Source organism: Arvicola amphibius, chromosome 6, assembly GCF_903992535.2.
Source record: "Arvicola amphibius chromosome 6, mArvAmp1.2, whole genome shotgun sequence".
In the NCBI taxonomy this organism is placed as follows: Eukaryota; Metazoa; Chordata; class Mammalia; order Rodentia; family Cricetidae; genus Arvicola; species Arvicola amphibius.
In genome coordinates, this window is record NC_052052.2 from 46,281,884 (window position 1) to 46,303,956 (window position 22,073).

Consider the following 22,073-nt stretch of genomic DNA (forward strand, 5'->3'; position numbering starts at 1 on the left):
TCAGGAGGACGAGGCAGGAAGATCAAATTCACAGCCAGTCTGGGCTACACACTGAGTCACAGGCCAGGCCAGTCAATCAGGACTTCAAAGACCCTGTTTCTGTCTCTCCGCTCCAAGAAATGTCGAAAGGAATTCCTGTTGCTTTAAAGGACAGTGTGAAACGCTTTGTGTCAGCAGGCAAACAGATTAAGATACGCTATCTCAAAAGGCATTTCTAACCAGGTAAGAGGTGGAAGGATCTGATCTCCCCAAGTTCCAGGACAGCCTGGGTTACAGACAGTTTCAGACTTGCCCAGGCGATGTGGCAAGACCGGGAACTTGAGGCAAACACGTGCTGCTAGAACCCCCAGTGCCAGGAAGGCAACGTGACAGGATGCGCCAGAGTCCGGCTCAGGAGTCCCAGGTTTGAATGTCAGCTTATCTAGCTGTCTGACCTAGGGCAGATTGCTCAATCTCTGGGGCCATTTACTTACTTCAGAATTATACAGCAGGAACTGCTACTGTGTAGACAGGCGTGTGGGTTATAACTGATAGGACCAGAAGAGGCAGTCCCGAGCCTGGCAGATGCTGCAAACTGAAGGCCAAGGCCCAAGAATTACAATGTGCCACAGGGTCCCTGGTCAGTGATGCAAATCAGAAATTTAAGAAGCGATGTCTATTAAAGTGCTACGTGTAGAAAATAGTTAATCTTCAGCTGCTTCCGGACCTGATGATCGGGATTCACAATGCACTATTTCCACACGGGGCGAATGCTTGGTGCCCGGCCATTTCCTAAGTACGAAAGTTCTCGGGCTTTGGAGGTGAGGCTGTTAAAATGTAACATCAACCATCCAAAAATGAACTTCACGGTGCTAGACAAATGAGACCTTTTGTACTGTGTCTGAAAGGCCAAACAAACTAAATGTCAATGTGCGCCGGGAGGGGGGAGGAGGGGGCACATGTAAATACTCTTTAGCACCTACCTATGTTGGGGGGAAAAAAGACCAAACTCAGTTTGGTAAAGGAAGCCCGTGTTTGAATGCCTGACTGCTGGAGAAAGCCCAAAAACTTCACAAGGAAAACAGCTTCAACTTACAAATCAGAGAGCAATACAGCAGAATACAGCACCATTTTGGCAAAAAGATAGCCAGACTTTCATAAACTGTCTATTTCTAATAGTTTGAACCCCAGTTTACCAGCTTCATGATCATTAGCCATCACTTGAATTCTAGAAAGTTCATAAAGTTTCATAAACTACATTACACTCGTTTTTAAAGTGTGTGTGTATGTGTGCATGCGCGCTTGTGTGAGGAGCATGCCCCAATGGGAGGCAGGTGTCAGATCCCCTAGAGGTGAAATTAAAACCAGTTGTGAACTACCCATGAATACTGTAGAATTCAACTCAGGTCCTCTACAAAAGTACTGTGTGCTCCTAACTGCTGAGCCATCTCTCCAGCCCCCGATACATTATTTTTATGAGTATCTTAAAGCACAAGCGATGGGAGCTGGAGCAAGACGCATGGAGCAAATGCAACAGCCTCACGTAAGACTTGGTGCAGCTCAGCAGCCATGCTTAGCTTTGGCCTGTGCGAAACACCATAAGGATAAAATAACCCTTTGCTTTGACAGTAGGGATGTTAACGCAGACTAAAATGATGCTCTACAAAGGTGTGTCACAAACTCCAGTGAACAGTTCTAGAGGGAGTCCCCAGCTATGTTATCACAATTAAGACCATCTCCTCACCCGATAACGGCTGTCATCTGTCAAATTCAGTTCAGGAAACACTGTGTGCTGGCTAGTTCTAAGTCAACTTGATACAGCTAGAGTCATAGGAGAGGAAGCAGCCTCAACTGAGAAAACGCCTCCAGAGGATCTGGCTGTAGGCAAGCCTGTCGGGCATGTTCTTAATTAGTGATCGGCGTGGGAGGGTCCAGTCCACTGTGGGTGGGGCCACCCCAGGCTGGTGGCCCTGGGTTCTATGAGAAAGCAGGCTGAGCAAGCCATAAGGAGCATGCCAGTAAGCAGCCCTGCTGCATCAGCTCCTGCCTCCAGGTGCCTGCTCTGTTTGAGCTCCCTTCCTGACTTCCTTTGAGGCTAGATGAGGAAAAGCGATGTGGAAATGTAAGTCAAATAAACCCTTTCCGCGCCGAGGTGCTTTTGGTAACGGCATTTCACCCCAGCAATAGTAACCCTGACTAGAACCCGCTTCCTCGAAAGTGCTCCCCAACAAGGGCTGGCAAGATGGCTCGGTGGGTAAGGAGCTTGCCACACAAGCCTAGCAATCTGAGTTTGAGCCCCAGAACCCACATAAACTTGGAGGGGAAAAAAAACTAATCATGAAAGTTGTCCTCTGACCTACACACACACACACACACACACACACACACACGGGGGGGGGGGGGGGGGGGGGGAGGAAGAGGGAGGGAGAAAAAATAATAATAAGTAATTTTTAAAAGGAGTCCCAATACTCACAAGACTGATACAGCAAGACGGGAGGAGTCTGAGACCATCCTAGACTAACTACACTGTGAGAATAGGCCAGCCTGGGCTACAGAGCAAGCAAGACCCAGTTAAGGTGCCCCTCCCCACCCCAGCCATCCTTTCCCTGTGTCCTGCAGAGCCAGGCATGCACTCCTGCTTCCCTTGCAGCTGTGCAGCCCTTTCAGAGAACCCACCTTACTTCCCTACTTTGTGCCTCACAAGCCACACTGCCCAGACCCTAAGACTCACTGCCAGACACCATAGTATTCAACGCCACCTGCTTGCCCACTAGGAGACCCCAACCCCAATCCCCAATACCAGAATACTAGTTATATCCACGGGTCTCAAGGTGCAGCCTGAGCATCTCGGAGCATCCAGGAGACACTTCCAGGGGCCATGAGGTCCTGCATCAACTACTTACTGTGTGAAGTAAGCCTTCAGACACTGCAACACAAATTGAAAGCGGCAAAGACACTCTTGTGCTCTTCCACGAAGACATTAAAGACTGGAGCTGGGTCTGGAAGCCAAGCATTCAAGAGGCTGAGAGAGATGAATCAACAATTCAAGGCCAGAATGGGCTACGTGAGCAGACCCTGTCTCAAAGAAAACCAAAGTTGTGAAAGATTTGAGAAAATTATGGGCTACGTGAGCAGATCCTGTCTCAAAAAAAAAAAAAAAACCCAAAGTTGTGAAAGATTTGAGAAAATTAAGAAACTCAAAGGAAGGAAAAAAGGGAAAAAGGAAACAACTGAGATTGCACAAGACAAAGAAGATTTAATGACTCTTTGAAATGTACACTGTTAAACTGGATCTTAGAAAACACACTGGTGGATAAGCAAATGGAATTCAGAGAATATCGGAAAATTAGGTGATGACGTCAATGCTAATTCTACTGAGTTATTTGCTTAGAATAACCCACGGAAACAATTTAAACAATATACCTCAGCTGGTCCATAGTTTGCCTAGCATGCAGACGCTCTGGCTTCAATCCCAAGCAACACAGAAAACTGGGCAAGGGACTGGAGAGATGGTTCAGTAGTTAAGAGCACTGGCTGCTCTTCCAGAGGACCTGAGTTCATTTCCCAGCACCTACGTGACAGTTCACACCTGTCTGGAACTCCAGTCCCAGAGCTTGACTTCCTCACACAGACATGCATGCAGGCAAAACACCAATAAACATTAAAAAAGAAAACAAAACAAAACAAAAACAAAAAACAAAAAAAAAAAACAAAACAACAACAACAAAAAAACCTGGGCATGGTGGCCCTCGCCTAAAATACCAGCACTGAGGAGTGAGGAGGTTGCAGCAAGACCAGAAGTTCAAGACTATGGGTTTGGGAGAGGGCTCAGTGGGTCACCAAGTGCCTGCTGAGCCGAGGTACAAAAGCCTTGAGTTCAGACGTCCAGAACCCAGGCTAGACTCAATATGCTGTCTGACTTTTCTGTTTACACAGGGCACAGGATCAAACCAAGGGCTTCCTGCACGCTAGGCAGGTTGCCTACCAAGTGAGCTAGATCTATAGCCCGAGAGACTGTCCGGCCCTTCACTGACTTGGTCCTGGGTCTCACCAAATGGGGAAAGCAGAATGTTGCATACCCTAGAAATCCTGGGCTGCACCAGGAAAAGTTAACCATTTCAAGTAACTTTAGATGTAATACCGATCTGACTCAGGTCTCCAAACCCATCCACCCTCAAGTCTCAGGGAATTTCACTCTTACATAAGCTGCACATTTATACTTAATGAGTACCCAAAAGCCTGAGCCCTTTGAACGAGGTCATCTTTTCAGAGGATCAGCTCAGAGCCTCATCTGAAAAGCTAGTCCATCTGTAAAACCCTGGCAAGAGCTGCAGTTAATAGTAATTAATTAAGAACAGAAACAGGTTCCTTCTTGAACATCTTTTCTTTAGTCAAGTCCAACATGCTTCCAAATGGAACTTCTCCAATTCTTTTACCCTTGAGATACTAGACTCCAATATTAAAAGGAGCCTTTTTTTTTTTCTAACACCACTATCTGAGCCTTAAAACAGGATCTTTATATCCTTCAGATAAAACCTAGCAAAGAAGGCTATCACAAAGTATCAGAGTTCTGGAGGGTTTTTTGTTGTTCCTTCTGAGACACATTTGCCCATGGGGCCCTAGCCCAGGTTAATCTGGACCTATGTACTTCAACCTTCTATATATATTACAGATGTGCACACCAAGGCAATGTACAGCGTTAGGACTCAGACCCACCAGTACTTTGTCAGTGATGGGCAAGCACCCTACCCACTGAACTACATCCCCGCCACAAATAGAATGCTTTGATGGGATTCATTCTATAGTGGACCAGCTTTGTATGTGCAAGCATGCATAAGCGCTTAAACACATACACGCGTGGGTGGTATGAGTGGAGGAGGGGGGAGCTAACACTCCCCGTGAGAGAATGCAGGGCTCACATCCTTGCAACTTAAGGCAAGCCTTTGCTATTTCTTCACAGTGTGCGCTAAGGCGAAAGACCTGGAGGCGGGTCCTCAGAGAAGGTATTTGATAAGCCTCAGCCTGCACAGCTCCAGGCAGTCCAGGAAAGGCCAAGGGAAAAGCAACTATCGCAAAGATAATCTCAAGTCCTTTGTAGGCTTCACTCCCAACCACAACCCAAAACTCATCCAACTGCAGCAGCCTGTGTAAATGCCTGGTAGAGCACGCACACAATCTTAGAGCTGGACTTGTACCTTTAGGACAGACGGGATGAACCCTTTTTTGCTGCATTACATTTTTGCCAGACCCCAATTTCAGGGTTTACTATCAGGAGAAGGTAGAGTAAGAGGCTCACACCAGGAAGCTGCTCCAACTGGCAAGTGCCTTCAATCCTGGACCTGGTAGCTGGGTAGTTCAATAGTTCAGCTTCAGCCTAGGGTACTTGGGGAAGTTAAAGGCCAAAGCCTTTGACGTAGAGCCTCATCTCGATAGACAGATCGATGGATGGGGGGGATGGATGGATAGATAGATAGATAGACAGATAGATAGATAGATGATAGATGGGGATAGATAGATAGAGACAGACAGACAGACAGATAACTTTTTAGGGAAAAGAAAGCTAAAGGTACATCATTTTTCTTAAGCAATGTTGATTACCCTCAGGCACACTACCCCAGTAGATACAGGCGAGTGGATGGAGCACGACAGTTACAGGCCTTCAGGACTCGACTAACAACTGATACAATCAACGTGGTACCTGCAGAGGAAGAAGATGGATCCCTGCAGGCCAAACAAGAAGACTTCCTTCTCCAGAGCACTGAGGTCAGATAGGCCCTTCCTGCAGGGCAGCATTCTGCCAGCCAGACTGTGACTGCAGGAGGCAAGCCCTGTAGGCAAGAGCCTGCCCCAATAAATCCAGGCTGTAGCACATGGCCTGAGCAGCTCTCCAACTGGAAATCGCTGCTGACTCCCTGGGGGTCGCTTTGTATGTGTTTATTCATCATCTTCAGACTTCAACTGTAAACGTACATTCAGAAGGGTTCTGGCTTCCCTGGGAAGTTTAAAAAGCAAGCAGCAGGCGGGTGGCAGGAAATAAAAATCCTGCACAATCCTGTTCTTACAAGACAGAGTGGCCCCTAAGACTCTCAAGGAGACTTCTAGAGAGTGTGTGACATCCACACAACGCCACTAGGAGCACAAGCCACTTTCAAAACAAATTGCAGTCTTTTTTATCACTTCTTGCCTGGTCAAGTTTTTTAATTAGTAATGGGAGAGATTAAAAGAGGGTGGGGCGGATGATTCTCCAAAACATTTAAGTCACTTTTACTATGTGAGAAAAGGGTTAGAGGAATGAAGGCATTTAAAAATAGAAACCTGCGGGTAGTGATTGATGGTGCACGCCTTTTAATCCCAGCACTTGGAAGGCTGAATCTCTATGAGTTCAAGGCCAGCCTGGTCAACAGAATTCCAGGACAGCCAGGGCTACACAGAGAAAACCCTGTCTCGAGGGAGGAGGAAAAAAAACTATAGAAATAAAACTTCAGAACAGAGGAAAATTAACTGGTATTTTGAAAACGGAGAACAGAGGGCAGAGTGTGGTGGAACACACCTTAATCCCAGTCTTAAACAGGCAGAGGTAGGTGGATCTGAGTCCAAGCCAGTCTGGTCTACATAGTGAGACACTGTCTTAAAATTAAAATAAAAACTAAAAGAATGATAGGGGATGGAGAAGTGGTTCTGTGGTTAGGAGCACTGGATGCTCAAGAGGACCTGCATCCGGCTTCCGGTATCCCATACCATGTCTACACCATTTTAACTCTAGTTTCGGGGGACCTGATGCCCTCTTTTGACCGCTGTAGAGACGACACATGAAAATGGTTCACATACAGACGTAATATTCATACATATAACACTTTTTTAAAAGTGAGAAAAGACAACCAGGTATAAAGTTAGTAGAGAAAGATATCTCCTCTCTTAAAGTTCTTTTGTTTGTATGTATGTTTTTCGACAGAGAGTTTCTCTATAGCTCTGGATCCTGTCCTGGAACTTAGCTCTGTAGACCAGGCTGGCCTCTTAAACTCAAGAGATCCAGCTGCCTCTGCCTCCCAAGTGTTGGGATTAAAGGTGTGGACCGCCCAGCACCCCCACCCGGCTCTTAAAGCTCTTTTTAAAGTGAAAAGGAGGCCAGGTGTGGAGGAGGCACAGGCCTTTAAACTCAGCCCTCAGGAGGTAGAGGTAGATAGATAGATCTATGTTTGAGGCTGGACTGATCTCCATAGCTAGTTTCCAGCATCCAGGCTACGTTAATAAAGTGATCACATAATTTCAGACTTAATGATGATGAGCAATCACAAGTCTTTGCCCCCATGTGCAGCAGCCAGGACAGCAGAGCCTGGGAGGACAGAGCACCAGGAGGCTGTCTTCCTTCTCACCCAGGGAGGAGCATCATCAAGGGATGCATCTCCTCAATCAGGCTGCCCTGACCAGCAAGCTGCCAGATTTCGCCACCTGCCTCAGTATGAAGACCATCAGCTACATGCATTTGACTCTGAAATCAAATGCATGGCCTTTGAGTGAGGCCAGTCGGCCTCTAAACCACCAATAAGGGTGGCCACTGGTACTGCCCATTAAAAAAGAGCCACTAGTCCAGCCACAAAGGCTCGCTGTAAAAACTCTTTCAATTCCAGAAGTCCAGAGGATGCTATGAAATGGGCTGGAATTACGCTAGCCTTGTCTCAGTTAGCCTCTATAGAAGTCCAACACTACACACAAAACCGTCAGGTTGCCCCCGTCCAAACTGTATTCCAAATTCTGAAAGAGTGCTTTAGAAGAGGTGAGAGGCAAATACTGGAGTACATTAAACAGGAAGACCTGGAGGCTCGTAGCTCAGGAGTACAGTCTAGCTAGCATTCACATCCGCATGAAGTTCGATCCTCAGGGGAGAAAAAGACTCCGAGGGAAGGGGTGCGCCCATAACCCCAGTTGAGACAGAAGACCGCCTAGTAACTTAAGGCCCTATCGTAAATCTAAGGGCTGGTGAGAAGGCTCCAAGTATAAAGGCACTTGACACCTAGGCTGAGGACCTAAGCGCCACAGGCACAATGGTAGGACCACACTCACGTACAAGATTTTAAATTTTAACTAAAACCGGTTTGAGTGTCGTTCAGGGTGTGGTAACTGCCTAGCCTATTCGAAGGCCCGAGTTCAATCAATCATCAGTGATGGGGCCAAAGGGGCTGCACGCGAGGGTAACAAAATACAATGTGGCACACTATCTCAGACACAGGTTAAGAGGGAAGGTGCCCCGAGAATTCAAATAAAGACTGAATTTTATAACCTGCTTCAGCGGAATAACAGCCTTCCAGATGCTTAAAGTGGTTCATTTCCATCTGCTTTCCAGCCTTGTTCTCCACCCACCTGCTCGTACGTACAGACGCTTTTGAAATGCAGATTTACGAACAATTAGTCCATAAGGAGCAATAACCACTTGGACACAGGTGAGAACAGAGCTAGGGAAGGACCTCAGCTTCATAAGGGAGTTGCTAATTACGCTCATTCTGCATCCTAGAAGGGTAGGCGCCCCGCAGTTCCTCGCTAGTGCTTTGCCTCCTTAAGCTTATCCCTTTGGAACCGGGAGCCGAAGAGAAGAGGGGAGAGGGGAGAGAATTTGCAAGACTAGGGAGAGATGGGGCAATCTAGATCGCCAAACTTCACCGCACCCGCGAGGGACAGTCTCTAAAGGCCATTGGCAGCAAATAGGCTGAACTTAAAAATGCACTTTATCAGAACGAGTCTCCGGGTCTCCAGGCGGGCCGAGTAGAGCTTGAGGAGGAGGGGAGTTGGCGGGGACAGTTTGCCGCGGACGCCTGCCAGCGACCACAGGCCTTTCACCGCCGGCAGCGCTTGGCTCCAGGCCGGAATGAGCGCAGGGGGCCGTGGGGGTGCGCGCCCGAGCAGTCCCCAGAGCGCCAGCGGCCCGCGACTCCACAAGGTGGGCGGCGCGCGGTCACCAGCTCCTGGCGGCTCGCAGGACCGCAACAGGGGACCCAGGGTCCCTGCGCAGGGGGAAGACGGTCCGTGAGAGGCCGGTGAGGGATCCGGCCGGGCGGCTCGCGTTCCCTCGGCCTGGAGCGCGAGGTCATCCCCCACGCTGCGAGCGACCGGTGCAGTCGGAGGAGCTGCCGGCCAGCCTCGGCCTCCTCCGGGCGCGGTTAAGCCGCGCGGGCGGGCGGCTGGCTGCTATGCGCCGCGGCACGTACGAGCCAGCACGGGCACACGCGGGCGGGCGGGCGGGGGCAAGGGCGCCGGCGCCGACGAGGACCCGTGCCCGCGACCCGCCCGGCTCCCGGCCCTACACCCCCGCCGAGCTCGTCTCCACCATCGCCTACCCTGCCCCAGCCCCTCACCCGTGCTGGCCTCTGAGGTTTCTCCCGCAAGAAGTGGCCGCTCGAAAGATGCTGGAGGCCAAAGTTCTGGGCGATCCTCTGGCATACGGTGCCCTTACCCGAGCCTGGCGGCCCGAGGTGACCGCGCGCAGGAGTTTGGAAGCCATGGCTTTGGAGAGATGGGGTGGCGTGGACGGCAGCCCGCGCACTTGGCCCGACAGCCCCTACCTCGGCACCCTCCGCACGCGGGGATTTGCCTGCCACCCCTATAGGCAAAGGAGAGAGGCTTTTAGACGGCCCCGCCCCTCAGCCCCGCCCTCCGCCACCTCCTCGCCCCGGGCCACAGCCGGTGCAGTTGTGATGCGGGGCCCCCGCCCAGCGAGCTCGGCCCTCTGGGGTCAGAGGTCATTTTAACCCACCCGGGTCTCTCCCCCGATCCCAACCCAGGCGCGCGGTCCTGGGGAGGCCCCGCGGGTCCCTGCACGTGGGCTGAGCGCGAGCCGCTCGCCGACCCGCATCTTGGTGACTGGTCGCATCCCCAGAGTGGCCATCGCCTGAAACTAGGCAGGGGGGACCTCCGCCCCGAGCAGCCGGAGACACACCTCGGCGGGGAAAGGAGCGCGGCCAGACTTAGGCAGGGATCCGCGGGCGCTCGCCGTCTCTGCCCGGCGGGCTGGCGCGCGGACGGGACTCGCTTCTTACGTAAGCCGGGAGCCGGCTCCCCGCTACAGCCACCGCGCCCCCTCCTCTCCCCTCCCGTCGCGTTCCGGGGCCAGGCTGAGGCTGCGGGGGCGAACGGAGATGGAGACGCCCAGTGAGAAAGGAACTGCCTGGGGACCCAGTCTATTGTCAAGGGGAGGGAAAAAACACAACTTGTTGAGCGCCTACTCTGGGTGATATTATTATGCAACCTTTGCAGGTACGGATGGAGAAAGCTTGATATACGAATCATTCATTCATATACTTTTACAATGTTATACGTTTTAATCCATGTAGGGGAGTCGAACCACCTGAGACTATCCCTAAAACCACGGTAGCTTACACCAGTATTTACAGCAGGTCCTGGAAAGAGAATAAAAAGTTGTGGGTGGACCTGGAAAAAAAAAAAAAAAAAAAGAGGAAACACCAAAGCCGGATGGTGGCGGCGGGCTGCACTCCCCTGCACTCAGGAGGCAGAGACAGGAGGGATCTCTGAGTTCAAGCCAGCCTGGTTTTACAGAGCGATTTCCAGGACAGGTAGGGCTACACAAGAAAACCCTGTCTCGAAAAACCAAAAAGAAAAGGGGGGGGGGGAACCTATTGTGCGCCTAACGCTGTTTTGTGTGTTTGGGATACAACAATGACAATTCCTGCCCCCATAATTACAGCCGCAGTTCTGAACCCTTGGCGGACTCCAAAACCCAGCGCTCTGGAAATGAGAAATAAAAGGATGCTTTTCACTTGTGCTCTGATTCCAGGAGTTCTGTGCCCAGGAAGCACTATTCCCAACTCTCGTCCACTCAAACAGAAGCTTTCTTTTCCTCGCCCCTCACATATGCAGCTCATACTGCCGCTTGCCTCTGCCTTTGGTTTTAGTCAGGGTTTCCCTTTGTAGCCCAGGTTGGTCTTGAACTCACCATGCTGTTACCACAGCTTTCTTAACACCAGGATTAGAGGAGATCACCAGGCCCTTCTGCCTCCTCAATTCTGTTTCCAAGTTACATTGTAGAACCCAGCCTTAACAAGCTCAATAGAGGCCTAAGTCTCTGTAGTTTACCCTAAGGCAGTACCTGGTCCCAAACAGGAATACAAACTGAGACCACCCAGGCACCACCCAGAAACAGACTATTCAAAGGAAATTCCTAACATTCCAACTATTGTAGATAGGATCACCTGCCAGCATACACCCATTGCTTTTCACCAGGACACCCCTAGACAAACATCAGCCAACTAGGGGTCCTGAACCTTAGAAATCCCTCACCCCCATCTTTGGGCTACCCACAAAAAACCCAACCCTAACTGAGCTCAGGGCTCTCCAACCACTCCAATACGATGACACACAGAGAATTCAAGTTTGCAAACTTGTCTAAGAATAAAGGCTCAGCTGGGTGGTAGTGGCACATGCCTTTAAACCTCAGCACTCTGGAGGCTGAGGCAGGCAGTTCTCTGTGAGTTTGAGGTCAGCCTGGTCTACAAGAGCTAGTTCCAGGATAGGCTCGAAAGCTTCAGAGAAACCCTGTCTCAAAAAAATCAAAACCAAAAAAAAATAAATAAATAATAATAATAAAGGCTCTTTGCTTTTGCACACAGGACTCTGTGATCTGGGCATAACATTATGAAAGCCCTCAGTTTCCACCCAAGTACTGGATAATCACCGGCAAACCTGTCTTTACTTCCTCTGCAGTTACTAGTAACCCTGCTAAACTAAAGGCCCCCTTTTCCGTTACTGCCCACTTTGGTGGGTCACACCTCGCTTCCTAAGGCTCCAGCCATCCTCGCAAGAAATCCTTTGCGAGTTCTCATCAGTGCTCTCTGTAACTCAGAAATGGTGAGGGCAGCACTCTGGGGACAACCATGGGAAAAGCCCATGATTTTCTGGCTGTTGTGTGTCTCTTCCTGGAGGCAGGAGACGGCATCTTGCCAGCCCAGATCCCCTCATTGCCATTCCACACACAACCCTGGCAAGACAACACACCTCAGGCCACCAACCCCTCTGCCAACATTGTTCCCACAGACTCATTTCCTGAAATATCCCAGCGTGCTATAGGCCTTGTTCTGAGAGCTCCTTCAGTGATCTTTTTGCTGAAGAACAAAGGAAAGCCCAAAGCTGGGCTGTGAGGGGGCTTTAAATCTCTCATGTTCCTGCCATATGCGCTTGTAAGAAATAGCTGCTCGTTCTTTACGGGGATTGTCAGACCAGAGCGCACATCAGAGCCACCTGGAGAGCTTGTGAAAACACGTGGCCTCAGTCACAGGAAGTGGCCAGCTTATAAAGTGCTCACCACAAAGCATGAAGACCTGAGTTCAGTCCCCAGCACCCTGGTATAAAAGGCTGGATACAGTGCTGGGAGGTGAAGACAGGGGGTCCCTGGGGCTTATTGGCAAGGCCCTCTAGCCAGATTGGGGAGTTCCAGGTTCAGCGAGTGATGGGGAAGTTCCGCCAGTCACATTCTGTTTAGGGTGTGTCCCCCTGGGGCCAAGAAGAACAGATAAAAAAAGATCCTGTAGCTAGCCTAGGTCTCTTTGTTCCCTGCCCTCCTGGTTTTTTTTTTTTTTTTTTTTTTTTGGATCCTTGGTTGTGTAAATTTCCTTTCTCCCCAATTATTAAATCTTTTTGAATTGAGCTGCTCTGGTAATTCTAACTACTGATCAACCACACCCCTTAAATGAGTGACCCTATCTCAAAATATAAGGGTGAAGCCGGGCGGTGGTGGCGCACGCCTTTAAATCCCAGCACTTGGGAGGCAGAGGCAGGCGGATCTCTGTGAGTTCGAGGCCAGCCTGGTCTACAGGAGCTAGTTCCAGGACAGGCTCCAAAGCTACAGAGAAACCCTGTCTCGAAAAAAAACAAAAATAAAATAAAATATAAGGGGGGAGGAGCACCTTCTCCTTGGTCCCCCATTCAACTCTGATAGTTGCCACAGTGATAATGGTGCTAGTGGCGAGGAATTTAGCTGCCTGTCTCCAGGGAACCCTGAAAAGACAACTGGACAACAGAAGTGCTTTTTTTGGAGAAACCAATTTGAAGCTGTTCCCTTTGACATGGTTTGAAGAAACACAAACCTGATTTATTTCCTGGTGGCTAACAACTTAATCCTAGCACTGGAAGAGGCAAATGAATCTCTTGAGTTCAAGGCCCCTGGTCTAGAGTGTCTTCTGGGACAGCCAGGGCTACATGCTACATGGTGAGTCTCTCTCTCTCTCTCTCTCTCTCTCTCTCCTCTCTCCTCTCTCTCTCTCTCTTGTCTCTCTCTCTCTCTCTGTCTCTCTCCTCTCCTTCCCCCCTCTCTCCCTCTCCCTCCCTCTCCCCTCCCCCTCTCCTTTCCCCTCCCCCTCTGTGTGTGTGTGTGTGTGTGTGTGTGTGTGTGTGTGTGTGTGAGAGAGAGAGAGAGAGAGAGAGAGAGATCCCAGTATAGGGTACGAAGAGATGTCTTAATACTGGCAGCTTTTTGAAGACCCAGGTTCCATTCCCTAAACCCACATGGCAGCTCACAACCATCTGTAACTCCAGTTCCAAGGGATCTGGCCTCCTCAGGTACCAGGAATGCATTGGTACACAGACATGCATGCAGGAAAAACACCCATCCACATAAAGTTTAAATAAAACTGTAAAACCCAATAGGAAATTTACTTTTTGTTGTTTTTTGCGATGGGGTTTCTATATAGCCCTGGATAGCCTGGGCTAAGTATGTACATCATGCTGGTGTGAAAATCACAAAGATCCACCTGCTATTGCTTCCATGAGCTATGATAAATATTGGATTTGTACTTATGTTGTTAAAGTTGAAAGAGTGGGTGGGTATAGTGGTGCACACCTTTGATCCTGGCATCAGAGAGGCAAAGACATGCAGATCTCTGAGTTCATGGACAGTCAGGGGTATATAGTGAGACTCTTGTCTCCAAAACAAAGAAGGGAGGGTGGCAGGTAAAACTCTTTAAATATTTTTTAAAATTTTATATGTATATGTGTGTACGTGTATATGTAACATGTGTGCAGGAACCCTCAGATGCCAAAAGAGTATATTGTATTCTCCAGGAATTAGAACTAAAGGCAATTGTGAGCTATTTGATGTGGGTGCTAGAAACCAAATCCAGGTCCTCTGTATAATGGTTTGACCTGTCCCTTTAGGAGTAGGAGACAAGCCTGCCCCCAACTGAGGCAAGCAGGTCTTCCTTGGCTTCCAACCTGAGTCCCTTCCTTTCCATCTCTCTCCCAAAGGGGCAGCTTCTGCCTCTCTCCCTTCTCCCCATATCTCCCCTGCCTCGTGTTCTCTCTCTCTCTCTCTCTCTCTCTCTCTCTCTCTCTCTCTCTCTCTCTCTTTCTGCCTCTCTCTGCTCTTCTCCCCTTCTCCCCTTTCCTTTTCCCCTCCATAACCCATTAAATAAATACCCACTTTCTCTGTATGGTGCGTCTTTGTCTCTCACCTGCCTAACGGCTCCCTGCCTGGGACTGGCTGCCTTCATGGCCCACTGTAGAAGGAGCGGCGGACTGCGTTCCGCCACCCGGCTAGCTTTGCCCAAAATAATTACACGGAAACTGTATTTTTTAAATCACTGCCTGGCCCATAGTTTCAGCCTCTTATTGGCTAATTCTCACATCTTCCTTTAAACCCATATTTAGTAATCTGTGTAGCACCACGAGGTGTGACTTACCAGGAGAGATCTTAACCTGCGTCCATCTCAGAGAGGAGAAACATGGAGAGTCACTATGGCGACTGCCTGAAGCATCTCCCCCCTCTTTCCCAGAATTTCTGTTCTGTCTATTCCGCCTACCTAATTTTCTGTTCTCTTAAAGGGCCAAGGCAGTTTTCTTTATTAATTAACCAATGAAAGTAACATAGACAGATAACTTCCTCCATCAGCCCACCATGGTCTCGGGACCCGCTGCTTTGCTTTCACCATGTGGGAACTGCAGCATTTTATTTTTACTATAACATTTGGTACTTGTGACTTGGCCAGGCTTCTCATCACATTCCCTCTGGCCCACAGGCAGGCCGGCTGAGGACGCATGGAACTCTGGGCTTGGGAACAAGGCTTCTTTACTACAGTTCTGCGTTCTATCTGCCTGAACACCAACCTCTACGCACACTAGCAGCTTTGGGTGTTGAGTTTTTCCCCCTTCCAGTCAGCCAACCATAGCCTTCACAGCTTTGGTTGAGCCCTTCACTGACCATTCATCTCTGGTTGCTTTCCATAGCTAAAAAACGCGATTAGACTACCCAGAGTTGGTCCTCCCTGCTAACACTGCACATGCTGTGTGGTGCATTCGATTTGGGGCCCGAGGTCCCTCGGATTATATTTCTCCTTTCTTTTTCTTTTCTTTTTCTTTTGGACAACCCATAAGGGGTTCCTACCATGAGAGACTGCTCAGAGTGGCCTCTAACCTCTCTGGCTTCCGAGTCACCTAGACCGAAGCCAGTCACACTTTAACACCCTGGCTCTAGAGAGGAGATGCCCTTCCATAGGCCCTGTGGTATTCCTTAACAGTTTTCACGTTTTCAGCTATGAAGTAAACCCTCAAGCTATCAGCCACCCCACCCACCTGTGAATGCTCTGCTGGTGTTCCACCAGCTCTGCTTTCCTCAAACTGTCCTTGACACCACTATGCTGATTCCACAGAAAACTGACAAGAATGGCCCATTTTCAATTTCCAGTGCCTTTGTCCCCATCAGGGGCTTGTGGTTGTGGCGGCTTGGCAACACGACAGATCATTGCCTCTAGGTTTCTCTTGTTACTTATGTTTAAAACTTCTGTGGCTCAAAAAAAAAAAAGTGGCTTTTCTATACAACATATGACTGCTGCACTTTAACTAAGGTCAGGTGACTTCACCACCATCTTAACTGAGAGACAGGTCAGGTGACAAGTCCCACCATCTTTAATCTTTACTGAGGTATTCCCTGCCTCATTCCCCGGTGCTGACTCTGTTAAGATGACAGCCAATACAGTCACAGTATGGACCCAGCTCTCCAGGCAGATTCTGTACTTTCCCTACCCAGTAACAGCCCTCAACCGCTCAGAGATCTGGAGAATATGGCATTTTAAATATTTTAATTATTAAAAAACCTTTTCAAATGAAAGAGACAGGTTGGTTCCTAGCAGCAGCACTCTATTCCTCCAAAGGAGACAGAGACAAATGGGCCCAGAACATGTCCATCTGCAATCGTTTCAACTTGCCAAGCACGGATCACTGGGGAAAACTTACCTTTCATCTAAACTGAAGATCTCCAGACACTAGACAGATTCGCTGGAAGTTGACAGTTCTAAGTTCTAGCTGCTCAGTCAAGGTAGGCTGTCTTCTTACAGATTTTCTTAGCCCACAAGATCTTGCTGGAGCCTGGCAGGCCCTATGCTAAAATAACAAAAGGCAAATACGACCATCAGTGACCCAAGGAGGACCCTAAGGAGTAGTTCTAGGTGCCAACCAAGTAAGTTCTCTGTTGTTTTTTAATCAATAACTCAAGTAAAATTTTATCCTTCTCAAAGAGCTCCGATGCAGTTTGACAGCTGAGAGGTTTTGTTGGTTTAAAAGGACAACCTCACCAAACAAATTTTAGCAAAATACAAATACAAGTTATTAAGGTGTGAGGACAAGAGCACGCTATCAAATTTCTCTCTAATGCTGCCTTCATAGTCTTAAAAATAGTTTTCTTTTTTTTTTTTTTAAATAGTTTTCATTGTGCAAAAACTATCTGCCACATGCTTGTCATGGCTGGGTCCTACAGTAGCCGCTGATTTTGAGGTTGTGTTATGAGTCCTGGGGATACTCCTCATTTCCTTTCTCTAACATCATAGCTGAACTTTGCTGACCTTGAAAGCTAGAGAGCAAGTTAGTAGGTCAAAGACACCCGAAGGAGAACATCCAGATTCCAGGTTCCCAGCTTTACATTAAAATTACCTTTCTGGAGAAAACCTTCATTTGCCTGTCTTGTCAGGAACTTGCATTAGAAACTACAATTGTCTTCTTGCTCCAGAAGACACCTACCTGTCCCCCACAGGCTCTCTTCACTGTGCTGTCAACTTTTCCCCTCTAATCTCAACAGGCACATCAATCTTTCCCTCTCTAACACATTGAACAGTGTCTGAAGCCACAGGCTCTGTGTCCTCTTGATTGATAAGATCTCAGTCTTACCTTTTGTTTGGTTAATCCCACCGATGGTGAATAAGACCAGTTTAAAGCCCAAATTTGTAGCAAGTTTTCTCTGCCTAAATCCATACCCAAGTCCTGGGAAATATCCCAGAATCAAGTATGGCAAGGGTTAAGAAGGAAAACCCTTAATTCATTGCATTTCCCATCAGGTCCAACCAAGGGTAAGCATACATCCTGACATAGTTCCTACCTGTGAACCTCCCGCCTATTGTGATCATTGCACATCCAGTATAGATGAGCCAAACAAACTTGTTTAGGTGGGTGAAAACATGTAGCTTGTTATCTCCATAAACAACAGCCTCAGCATTTTAGGAACTATCTGTCCTTGGGCAAGGGGCTTACAGATCAGATCCTGTTTTATTTCATGGATCTTTAAGGCATGGTAATTAAAACTCAAAATATAACTTTGACTCTCACACTCCCCCTTTGAGTCATATCCTGAGTCAAATCCTTGACTCTGGGTTGGCTACCTGTTTATATTGGTATATAATAACCATATATAATAATCAGCTTAATGATATCCTGAGAGAAATTATCATTTGGTAAGATATTAGTGATGTAAAAAGCCAATAGCAATTAGCAGAAGCAGAAAGGCCAAAGGCCCTTTGATAGCTGACAAGTTACTATCTATAAAGAACCTGTAAATGAGAATGAGGTGGTTGTGGGAGGTCCTTCTGTCTTTATGGTTAATAAATAAAGAATTGCTTTGAGACTATGGCAGGGAAGAAAAGAACTAGGCTGGACAGCTAGGCTGTTTGCTGGAGAAAGAAGGGCAGAGTCAGAGAGAAGTCACGGAGCTCCCAGAGACAGATGCTGGAAATTTTACCCGGCAAGTCACAGCCATGTGGTGATATACAGATTAATAGAAATGGGTTAAATTAATATAAGAGTTAGCCAAAAAAAGAAAAGAAAAGAAAGAGTTAGCCAATAAGAAGCTAAAACTAATGGGCCAAGCAGTGATTTAATTACTACAATTTCTGTGTGATTATTCGGGTCTAAGCTAACAGATTGACGGCTCCTTACAACAATTGGTGTGCCAATGTGGTCGACTAAAACTCACATAAAACCTGAGAAAGTTTAAAAAGGAATTTTACACACTAAAGAACAGAGTTAAGCAGGTTTGTTAGCAGCATTTTCTTTGGTTGGGCTCTGTTTGCTAGAAGCAAGCAAAGGTATGGCTCATTTAAGAGAAGTTTTCCTGATTCAGCAATAGCAAGAAAAAAGCTATGTATTGAAATGCCTGCTTTCTGGGCCACACTGCGAGCACAACTGACTCTTTCTGGAGGTCCGGCTGTGGAGTAGTACTTGAATGGGGTTTGTAGGCCCAGGTGCTGGTATGCCCACTTGGGAAATTAGCTGAGACCATGCCCGCAGCTCAGCGCCCCCCACCCCCCACCAGCCTGGGCAGGTAGTGGGATCAGGACTCTGCATGGCACATTAGCTCAGATAAAAGGGTTTATGTGCTTCATGCTCATTCTCAGAGTTAAAGTGCTCAGTGCGGCTCCTACCTGGCAGCCCCCAGAGCTGGCCTTAATGGTAATGGTACCTCTACCACTTTTAAAGTGGAGAGAGGTGGAGACAACATCCAGAGCAGCTGCAACCAAGCTGTTTACCATTTTATTTTATTTTTTTTTAAAGATTTATTTATTTATCTATTTATTTATTGTGTATATACCATTCTGCCTCCGTATATGCCCACATGCTAGAAGAGGGCATCAGATCTCATTACAGATGGCTGTGAGCCACCATGTGGTTGGCTGGAAATTGAACTCATGACCTCTGAAAGAGCAGCCAGTGCTCTTAACCACTGAGCCATCTCTCCAGCCCCCCCCTGGTTTACCATTTTAAAGCTCTTCAAGACAAAGAATTACAGATAACTCATTAAGGACAGATTCAGACATAAAGAGCACTAAATGGGTCACAGTGTTGGGTAAATGTAGGTAGGCTTGGGAAAGAGAAGAAAAAGAGTATAGACAGTTGGAAAAGATTATAAAGCAATACCTTAAACAAAAATAGAAATATATAATAATATATATATATATACAGTATCACAAAAAGTAACCTTAAATTTGTATCAATATACAAAAATCCATAGCAATGTGAAATATTTGAGACTAGTAGTTGTTTTTTAGATTAAAAGTAGATTCAACAATCTACCATTTATTATATTACCCCTTGTTTGGGAAAAGAATCATTGAATGTAACCTTCTTTGTTAATTCCCCCTCCACATCATGACCAATCACAATTTGCAACCAACCCCCCCCAAACAATGATAAATATCTACCAATGACCAGAAACCACCCACCCCACCTCTTGAGAATGTGGGCACCGTATTCTCTAGACTGCTTCCTGTTGTATAGAGAAAATGGCATCTCGTGTAGGGGAAGCTGAGAAAATTGGGATAATGCTCAAATTCTGGGAGAGTTAGTTGTGTAATTTTTTTTAGTCTCCGTATGATGGAACAGTATAGAGCTTATCTGAAGTCTTTGCTAGAATAGTCTGTGAGGCTGGACCATCTCAACCTATCAGCTTTGAAGTGTTCTGGATGTAGATTTTGAGGAAACTGTAACTGAGACATCCTGAGAAGCTGATCATTTGGGCTACATGTCTTTATTTAGGTCTGGTCTTTTTGTTCTGAAAACATACAACTTTTAAAATGTAACATGTGTCTGTTTTAACACAAGTATGGAATGTGTTGTGTGCACAAGTCAGCTAAAGATGATTGTGTTTGTAAGTTTGAGCAGGTAAAAGATATCCGTCAACTTTATAAGTCCATTTGGGCTGAATAATCAAACTGGTAGGAGGACTCCATAGCCAAGAAGATTAATCAAGTCTTATCCAGTCTCAGAGCTGTTCCCATGAGAGGGTCAGTGTACATGTGACCTGTCCTGTAGTCTTCCTTCCTCACGTCTTTAGCCAAGATCCTCAGGAGGTCTCCCCTGGTCAAAATCTGATCTTTATTAATTTTGAAGGAATCCAAAGCTTTTTGTTTCTTATGGAAACAAAAGTACAACCTTTCCCCCAACACAACACATTTCCCAACTTTAATTCTGAAGTCAAGACATCCCTAAAGTACAGAGGATGGAATTGGGATAGTCCTATCTTATATGTGATACCGCAAGACAATGACCTGAGCAGTCTGGCAAAGGGCTTGGAAGTAGCTCTCAGCCTATGAGTCTTGACCCTTTGGGGATTGAAATCCTTTTTTACAAGGGTAGCCTAGGACCCATCTGCATGTTGGATGTTTGCATTGTGATCCATAACAGTGGCAAAAACTGCAGTTGTGAAATAGCAATAGGAATACTTAGGAGGTCACCACAACATGGGATCTTATTGAAGGCTCAAAGCATTGGTAAGGTTGAGAAACACTGGCTCAGAGAATGCTTCTCCTTACCTACGGTCTACTCATGCTTGAAAGTGTATATTTAACCTCCTTATCTTGCTAACTTGGTTAAATTTAAGCTGAGTTCATAAACAGGAGTCATATAAGAAATTGTTATGTTCTGTAATGGTTATACTATAAAAGGACCAGGAAATTTCCCAGTATGAAGCCACCCTGCGCTATGCAAGGGGCTCCAGACCTGCCAGAGCTATGTAGCAAGACCCTGACTTTATAATAACTTACTATTATCAGATACAAGGAATTCAAATTCAGAAATAGTTTAAATACATCTGTCAGGAAGCTTTACATTCAGAGTAAAAGAGGGTAAATTTCTGTTTAGTTTTTTTGGTTTTTTTTTTTTTTTTTTTTTAGTTTTTGTTTGTTTGAGGCAGGGTCTCATATAGTTCAGGCTGGCCTCAAACATACTTTATATGGAAAGATGACCTTGTAACTTTGATCCTCCTGCCTAGCCTCCCACATGCTTGTATTACATGCATATACCACCACACCCAGCCAGCCAATGAATGTAGAGGAAGAGCAAATTGACTCAATAAAAACCACAAACATAATTGTCTCATCTCTCTTGGATGAAGCCCATTCATTTACGTCTATGGTCTCAAACACCTAGGCTGTGTTTTGATGAATTTTTCCAAAGGTTCATATGTGAAGGCTTGGTTCCACAAGGTGGGAGTCTCTGTGAGGTGTTGTGGCCTTTCAAGAGGTGGGACCTTGTTGAAGGTTCTTATGTCACTGGGAACTCTACATTCAAAAGTGACTCTCTTTTCTGTCCAAACACCACACTCCCTCCAGCAGTTACCAATTTTACACTTGGATTTCCAGAAACTATAGGTCAACGTAAACCTCTCTTCCTTCAGAAGTGGGCCAGTGTCAGTCATCTCATTAAGTAACACAAAGTTTACTCTTACACAGACCAACTGTCCAAATGTTAGAGAAAACTAGAGTATTTCATGCTTAGATAGCCAACGAGTAGGCACCGATGATTACACAGGCGCTTACACTCTGGCCCGCTGTGACAGTTTGCCACTCAGTTTGTGTCTCACCAGCTCTGATCCACTTTCTTTCTTGCTCCGATCTGGCCCTTTCAGACCCTGGGTATTCCCATTATCAGACTAAAGAGGGGCCTACTGACCAAGCATGGAGGTGCCACACCCAGGAAGATCCTAGCATTTGTGAGACTGAGACAGGGAAGGTTGGTGCACACCTAAAGGTGTTCTAGCATGGGACAGACTGAGGCAGGAAAATGACGCCAAGTTCAAGGCCAGCATGGTCTATAGAGCAAGTTACAGGTCAGCCAAGGCAGAGGCTGTTTGAAAAACCAATCAGAACAAACAAATCACTAGAGCCTAGAGAGATTGCTCAACAGTTAATAGTATTTGTAGTGGGTTATTTTGTTTATGTTTTTAACAAATGTAGTTTGCCAGAAGATCAGAGTGCAGAGCTAAACTATTAGAGGCCAGGGGAGTAGTGGGCAGGCACCTTTAATCCCAGGATTCCATTGACAGGGGCAGAGGAGTTTCT

At 47.1% G+C, this 22,073-nt stretch overlaps 1 protein-coding gene across 1 annotated transcript in view; it reads right to left on the reverse strand.

Moving 5' to 3' along the window:
• Positions 1-9,565, reverse strand: part of Ak4 (adenylate kinase 4) — a 53,845-nt gene extending 44,280 nt beyond the window's left edge. Inside the window, exon 1 of the mRNA XM_038333157.1 lies at positions 9,327-9,565. Within this exon, the coding sequence (XP_038189085.1) occupies positions 9,327-9,411 (85 nt within the window). The 5' untranslated portion in view covers positions 9,412-9,565. The remainder of the gene's footprint in view (positions 1-9,326) is intronic.
• Positions 9,566-22,073: the final 12,508 nt, after the last annotated feature.